Genomic DNA, 8446 nt, shown 5'->3' on the forward strand with positions numbered 1-8446 from the left:
AAAAATTGTCAGCTGATTATCTATATTATCTTCGAATTGAAGAAAAAAAACACTCGACCCGTTCATGAATTTCATTTGCAATCCACTTATATTACGATGAAAAGGAAATAATGATTAACACTACGGAAACTAGGAAACTCTTGGCGATGAATTTGCAGCACTCCATCCCTCCAATAGCTAGGCAAGAATTATTTTGTTTCAAATCAACTTTCACCAGCACAATTAATTACAATCGCATTTCAATTCACCGTCACACACGCAGGAAAACAAAAATACTATACGCGGTAAGTAGAAATAAAATTCAATAGAAACCAATATAAACAGCACCCAAACTGTCCCCCTTTGAACTTTGCAAAATAAATAAACAGCTTCCAAAATACTTTTCAAGTTTGTGGAATAGCCGTGCATACAGAGTTCAAAGTACTAATATAATGACATGGGCAACACCGTATTTATATGGATTAAAGTACAACAATTTTATACCATATATTCAAACATCGTCATATCCCGAGCGTCACCTACAAGCATATTTTGTTTCTGAAGTGGAAACTTGTACCTAGCAAAACGGACAAAAATTCAAACCATGAAGACTTCAATTTTTCAAACCACTCACCTACTTGAAAAATACGTAGAATAACGACAGAGGAATCCAATTACATCAACCCTCACACTAAATAAGCGAATTACTGAACTTGAGAATGAATATCATCAACAGTAGGTACCTGCTACAAATCTCAAGCCATTGCTGCCATTATCGTTTCTTCATGCATTTGTACCACCACCCACAGAGACTTTCATGCTCCAAGTAACGAGAAACTCAAATTTTTACACCGCGAATGCCCATTGTGTTAGTAATACACCAAAAATAGACCATTAACGTAAATAAGTTACCTCTGATGAAAAAACAAACAACTTAATTCGACCAAAAATGGCAATATGATGAGTACTTACTCGACCGGCGCAATGAATCCTCCAGGAAACTACGGGAAATACACCAAATGCAATATCCACAACCTCAAATTCAAGTCACAATAACCTTATTCGTAACAAAAGCGATCAACCCACAAACGCCTTACAGACTGGTCTCGGCCGAGTAACGCAAAGAACGAGACAGATCCCCATGCAATCAATTGTGCAATTATACATGATGTAAACAATCAATCGATTAGCAGTAAAAATAATGACATTGGGTACTCATAACAGTTAAATCGTTGGCTGATCTCAAATAAGTATTTTTTTATTTAAATTTCACCGTTATGAAGCAGTTTTTCGTAAGAATTTCATTTGATTCTTTTCGCTGTACGCATCCGCCACTCATTTATTCCATTCTCAGCCATAGCACAGAGTAGATATACAGAGGGGACATTAGGTGGCTCTACCATAGGTTTCTCTGTAATGAAAAATGCGCACGCGGCCATATTGAAAATAAGTAAAATTATGCGGTAAATTCAAACCAAATAGTGCTAACGACTTACCATCCACCGAAAAAAGAGGGTTTAAAATGCAAAGTAGCCTAATTATTTCTTTACTCATAAAGGTAGAGCAAGGAACGCCAAATCGCACGCACAAATCCGGCAGTTATTACGTAAATAACTGACAGTTCTAAATGCGACCGACAACAACTTTGCTTCCGTCATGCCCACATTGTTTTTGCAGTTAATGGCTGAAAACCAAGCAAAACCTTTTCTTCTCGTCTTATTTTCCACTTCCTTCATTTTCCACGTTTCGTTAAAACACTAGCACACTACGTGAAAGCATTGAAGAGTGGAGGAATAAAAAAAAATTGTGCGACAACACTCCACGCCAAGCGCGAATGATAGCAACGATAGCAGCCAAATAGCAACTGAAGCCACGTTTCCTTATTTAGAACATGGTGAAATGCGCAATGAGCTGATTACCGCCTTCAGCCGTTTTGTCCTCTCTGTATATCCCTACTCTGTGGCCATAGTAATTGGTGGACAGGGCGATAGGGGGCAATGGATTATTTGCGTTGTCTGTGCGTTGTGTTTGAATTTAATTTCAATATTCTAAGTTTGAATTTATGTGAATTTCTTTCGTCACCAGTATGTCTACACCTAATTCTAAGGTATAAACTTTCCGGACTTTCTTTCACTCTTTACTTTTCCTTGATACGAAGCATTGGGCCAGGGGGCATTTTCGAATCTAATAAAAATATCGCACTAATTTGATGCGATTCCAAACAATTTTTTTAGGTGTGCTGACTCAATGGAATATATGAATGCTACTGTGGATGTGTAAACGATTTCGGCTATCAGAATCGTCGTAATTGGAAAAAGGAATGGATGAAGAGTCAAATTTGGGTCGGTTCTACTTTCTGTACATGCAATCGCCATAGCCGGGTGTTTGTACGGTCGATTTTCGCATTTATAAATTATAGTTTCACGCTATAACGTTAATCTTAAATTCCCTTCATCGAGAAGTTTGCCAACATTTATTATTGTTCAATTGAATTGCATACGCTTAGTTACTATCAATATACAAATCCAATTCAGTGGAATAAATGGCTTTTATAGAGGTATGTAAAAATATTTTAGTATCTTTTTTAAATTAGTTCACAGCTAAATTCTTTTTTATTATCGTAAAAAACATTGCCTTGACCTTTTATGTATCACAGTAACGTATTCTATTCATTCATAGACCTGATAAAGGTGTTTAAATACGTTGGCAAAATCTTGCATTAAAAATTCTTCAAGACCTATATATTGCAAGACAATGAATCAACATTCATTGCGGTAATGTTGCAGATTCTTTTGAGAACTCTAAAAGAAATTTGTAAGCTATCATGGAAACTTCAAATTTGGAATCGGAGAAGGAAAGCCCTAATAGAAGGAAGCGAAAGACAGAGGTTCCAATATACAGGAAGAATCCACAGCACCATCACCTCTTGCTCCACCAGCACGATGTCAGTTAAAAAAATAAACTCTTATAAATATCGAAACATATTATATTCGAGTCATTTATCCTTTCCCCTATGAAAAAATTGTATAAAACTGTTTCAAATTTTTATACATTCTTATACATTGCCATGGCAATGTATAAAAATTTGAAACAGTTTTATACAATTTTTTCATAGGGGTTATTTTTCCAATGGGTCAAATTTCAAAGTGAATGTCTAGAAAATATCTTCTCAAGATATCTTTTATATATCAGAAAAGTGTACATTCAGATTTCTACAAAATGTCTAGAAGATATTACGGGTGAACCGGAGTTGGAGCGCCGCGCGTCATGGTTACTTCCTTTTTTCAACGTCTTTGTGCTATGTGGGGTGCAGGGTAACCATGTAAACTGCCGTTTAAATGCTCGCAGTAAACTGACCATAAAACACATTAAAATAATAATGTGTATTGGAAATGTTGACCAAAATTCAAACTACATAAAAGGGTAAAAATATCCTGGGGGTGAATGGACTACTTCATTTGCATCAAACGGCTTTGGCAGCAGTCTCATGGTGGTCCCATCTTCACTCGCAGTTGATATTACTATATTGAGTTGCTCTATGGTTATCATAGATACTTGATTTTGAGGATTTTTATTGTGCCTTCTTTGCCTCCTGCTTTAAAAATGTGCACGACAGGCGCCTCAAGCGAGCGAGTCATGAATTTCGAATTCAATTGTTTTTTTCCCAGAGGCCTCCCTGTTTCTAAATTGGCCTCCATCTTTCCTGTAACACCCAGAAAGACAAGAAGTAAGTGGTTAAGCCTCCCAAAATCCGAAGGATTTCTAGGCATCTTTTTATTTTTTGTTTTAAAAATAATAGTTATAAACATCTTATTTTCGAAGTAATATAATTATCTTAGTTAACTGCGGTAAATGTCCGTATTTCTGGAATAAAACGCGACCAATACATGTGGTAGATGGTCGTATACGTCATCGCAAGTGTGTTGTTAATTTTACGCTGCAACCATAATTATTTCTTCATTTTGTGGTAGAATGGCGGACGCAGCTCCAGCCGGGGGTCGTGGAGGTTTTCGAGGAGGATTTGGTACCAGAGGCGGCGGTCGTGGTGGACGTGGTGCGCGAGGGCGAGGTGGTCGAGGTCGCGGTAGGGGTAAAGAAGCTGATAAAGAGTGGATTCCAGTCACCAAATTGGGTCGTTTGGTCAGAGATGGCAAGATTCGTACCCTTGAAGATATCTACCTATTTTCTCTGCCTATTAAGGTAAGGTTTAACCCTATGTTTCTCCTTGGCGGTTACTGTGAGTTTCGATCTTTGTATGACCCACCACCTTTTTATTGTAGGAGTTTGAAATCGTCGACTTTTTCATCGGGCCCACTCTTAAGGACGAGGTGCTGAAAATCATGCCCGTCCAAAAACAGACCAGGGCAGGACAAAGGACCAGATTCAAGGCATTCGTTGGTAAGTGGTTGTCAATGCCCAAGTTATACTTTCCCTGCTACTCATTTTCATTGCGCTTATTTTCTGATTCATTCTTATTTTTCCAGCCATTGGAGATTCAAATGGGCATATTGGATTAGGTGTTAAGTGTTCTAAAGAAGTAGCCACTGCCATTCGAGGTGCAATTATTCTGGCTAAGCTGTCTGTCGTTCCTGTGCGACGTGGTTATTGGGGAAATAAAATCGGGAAGCCACATACTGTGCCGTGCAAGGTGAGATATTTATTACTGCTATGTTAAATGATATTATCGACTGGGAAATATGAGATATACATTGAGTGAGCCACCTAGAGTTCCTGGTATTTATATTAAAGTATTTACTCACGAAAAGAGCGAATTCCGCTCTGCCAATAACGGCTACGCTAGTTTCTCGTGTCAAATTTTTCATTGCTTTTCTGCTATTGCAAATTTTTCCTAGATGTATGTTGTCGTATTCCAAATGTATTTGTCTCAGACGTGTCACCTTTGGCTATTTGTTAAGCGTCGCGATATTTCGACTGTTAATTCATATACAAAGGAAGCTGTCTTTGAATTTCATTCGCAATACTTACTCCGTACTTTTTTCGAATAGTTTTAATTATTTATATTGTTACTTGCAGGTTACTGGTAAATGTGGATCTGTCCAAGTGAGACTCATTCCAGCCCCTCGTGGAACAGGAATTGTGTCTGCTCCTGTGCCCAAGAAACTTCTCCAGATGGCCGGCATTGAGGATTGCTACACATCTGCCCGTGGTAGTACTGGAACTCTCGGAAATTTTGGTTAGTCGATGTGTACCTAGTTGAAAATCTAATAGTATTGGTGTTGCTGTACCTTTTCAGTTAAATGGAAATTTTACTTTCAGCCAAGGCGACATATGCTGCCATTGCTAAAACTTATGCGTATCTGACTCCTGATCTTTGGAAAGAGATGCCCTTGACAAAGGCTCCATATGCAGAGTTTGCTGACTATCTTACTAAGAACCATCGGCCAGTTGGTGCTCAAAGAGAGCAAGCAAGTGCTGTCTGATGTGGAAATAATTAGCCTCAGGTGTACTAAAATGAATAAATGTTTAGTGAAAACCTATAGTCTGGCTTTGTTATTTGAAATATTAATCTCAGTTAACATCTTAGCGACTTGAGTGGCCCGATTGTTCCTTGGGTGTCGTCCATGTGGACATTTTGTTGTAATTTTCTGGTAGAGGGACAGGTGAAATGCATGCAGTTTCTAAGGTTTTTAATTTAGAAGGGAATGAAGTGACCTGTGAATTGTGTGCGTGACTCTGAGATTGAATTTAGTAGAGTTGAGAGGACTGAACAATTTTTAGTCTACTATTTGTCACTTTAGGGACCAAGTATTTTCCTTCTAGGACAATTTCCTTTCTGAAAAGTTAACCTAAATATAATGCAGACCAACAGTAAGTGCTATTATGTCATCCTCATTAAGTGCATTCAATTTCTTTGTGCCAAGAAGTGCAACTTACAACTTTGTTCGAGTCTATTACCTCATCTTGGGATCCAATTTCCTTTAAATTTGACATTGCTTCTTTACCCAATCACTCACTTCACCCCTTTTTGAATGCTTAAGCTAATGATTAGTACTTCGGTGGCTTGGAAAAATGTGGTTCTGACACACCATTTTCTTGTCTGAGTTTTTCATGGAAGGCATAATGTATTAATATCCTATGACTATTTGTTAGCATTATGTAGACTTGAAAAGATATTAGCAGTGAAAGCAATCTGAGTCCGCTGTTTATGTGGCTTGATCCTTCCCAGTCACAAAATTTAATTGAAGTTCTAGGCCAAGGTATTGTTCGGTGAGTTTTATAATCTCTAGGATCTCTTTACTTCAATGGCTTAGTCCTCTATCCCTGTAATCATAACTCGGACTTTTTTCTGGCGTAAGCTCTTATTAGCCATCATGTTGCATGATTATTTTTTACATTCCACCATCTGCTCGATCCCCTCTCACCACTATGCTTAGAACTTCTTTTGATGTTACATCTAAGAAGTAATACTTTTCCGGAAGGTCTTATCCTCAAAATCCAATAACATCAAAGATGAAAATAGAAACCTGAGCAGCTCATGGAAGCTGTATTTCTGCAAATCGCTTTGTGCCAATAAAACTGTCACCAACATTTAAGGATAAGTTACATAAAACAGCAATATTAGCACTGAATTTGATCACAACTCATATGATTGTTACAACAACATTCACAAGTATGACGTGAGCAGCCAAGTTTTTACTTAAACATATGTTTTAGGAAGATGGGATTAGGGTGTTGGAAAGTGAGGAGGAGTCATTTTTTTAGGGTTTCATGGGTGAAGAAAGGTTTCAGGTTGAGGGTACCACGTGGCTTCTTGAGCGTTGTGATCATCAGGATAAGGACTCATTCCAGATTCCTGCATGTTGAACCCATGTCGGTCTTCAATGGTGTGGGGGAGGGAGCAGTTAGGCAAAGTTATGTATGAAGGAGTGGTAGAAAAATTTTGAAAATCCCTTGAATCCCAAGGATTTTTTGGGATGTTGGAAAGGTAGAGTCCGGCCTCACATGTGGTGGGGATAGATGTTGGCAGTGATTGGTTTTCCAACACTTTGTTTGAGAAAATTGATGATTCATGCAAGCCCCTTGAAATACTATTCTGAATCAATGATTAAAGCACAAATGGTAATATCCCCACTATTTTATTTAGCACTTTACCAACCATGGTTTCGACACTTGGTGTCATCTTCAAGGTAATCCAACAAAAAACTCTCTCTGTATATATACCCAGGCGAGGTAGGAGGTGGGGGCATATGGCATTGGAGTGGGAGGAGTAAACAGTTTAGGTGAACAAATGAGTGAAGGCCGAAACCAGAAGACAGAACAAGAGGAGCGTGAAGGTCAGGGTTTTGATGTCATGGGGAAGCTTAACTTTAACAAAGGTGAGTTTGTACAAAATAAAACATCATTACAAAGTCCCTCTGGGCTGTTGGCAAATTCAAATTTTTCCATGAAATCTATTTTAAGCCCTTCGTCAATTCAATGTAAAATATCTATGTCAAAATTGCTAAATTGGTTGTTCAGGCATAAATTATTTGCAAAACAAGATTTTCTGTTTTTATATATAAAACTTCTTCTGTGTTCCTTCACTCTGTCTTTAAACCTACTACCAGTCTGGCCAATATAACACAAACCACAGCCCTCACACTTTAATTTGTACACTCCACCTTTTTTTTTTGCTGTATTACCTTGAAAATGACACCAAGTGTCAAAACGATGGTCAGTTAAGTGCTAAATAAAATAGTGAGGATATTACCTTTGCTTTATTTCCATCATTTGTTTTAATCATGTATATAGCATTATTCCACAAAATTAAGCCTGAAATTAATTTTTTCTATTCTGTTCTGAAGTTACGTCCTGTTTCCATGAGATGCTCAGCTACCACTGACCGATTGTCTCCTGTATTGAAATAGCATTTGTGTTCATTCACCCTGGTAGTGAAATTTAGACCCGTTTGTCGAATATGTGCCGCAATGCTTAATGCACATGAGACCTTGTACACCCCACTTTTGTAAACTCTGTTTTTTCCTTTGGGTTTGATAGTTTATCTCCCTAAATTATTTGATGTTTAGAATGACTGTATTTTTTCCCTTTGAATAGATTTTGCAATTTGGTAGATTTTTTCTGTGGATGATGTTTGGCCACCAAACAAGTGTAGATACATGGGTCATAGAATAATACTTAGTTTTTCATAGGATTTCTCCAGCTGCATGTTTGCTTAGACAGTATTTGTGCTGGTTAGGGAAATAAAAATGGAGTCGGGGCATAAGGGAGACTATTGTCGGAGAAATATTTCAGTGGGGCGGAGAAAAGGTGGAGGTCATAGCTGAACACAGCATGTAGCTTCATTCAAGCAGCAAGTAGGCATTTTTTGGCCATCCTCATTGAGAGTAGTGGGCTAGTGCTGATTGGGTACTTCTTGACTTTATTTCTTCCAACAGAAAATACTTTATTAGTAGTAATCAATACCACAGTAATTATATAGCTGCATTTTTCCACACTATCCCTAAAT

General features: G+C 37.9%; 2 protein-coding genes across 4 annotated transcripts in view; one reads left to right on the top strand and one right to left on the bottom strand.

The window, feature by feature from the left end:
• LOC124162073 overlaps positions 1-1183 on the bottom strand; it is a 127945-nt gene extending 126762 nt beyond the window's left edge. For 2 of the 3 annotated variants that reach the window (XM_046538461.1, XM_046538434.1), the window contains exon 1: positions 952-1183. The gene's annotated coding sequence lies outside the window, so the exon portion shown is untranslated. The remainder of the gene's footprint in view (positions 1-951) is intronic. The other variant, XM_046538478.1, reaches the window with a different exon arrangement.
• Positions 1184-3603: 2420 nt separating this feature from the next.
• On the top strand, positions 3604-5477 carry LOC124162100 (40S ribosomal protein S2). The gene is made up of 6 exons (XM_046538493.1): positions 3604-3706; positions 3951-4179; positions 4260-4377; positions 4464-4627; positions 5014-5173; positions 5257-5477. The coding sequence occupies exons 2-6, from the start codon at positions 3952-3954 to the stop codon at positions 5418-5420; spliced, it is 834 nt and encodes a 277-aa protein (XP_046394449.1). The 5' UTR covers positions 3604-3706; position 3951; the 3' UTR covers positions 5421-5477.
• The last annotated feature ends 2969 nt before the right edge of the window (positions 5478-8446 follow it).

Source organism: Ischnura elegans, chromosome 1, assembly GCF_921293095.1.
Source record: "Ischnura elegans chromosome 1, ioIscEleg1.1, whole genome shotgun sequence".
Lineage (NCBI taxonomy): Eukaryota > Metazoa > Arthropoda > Insecta > Odonata > Coenagrionidae > Ischnura > Ischnura elegans.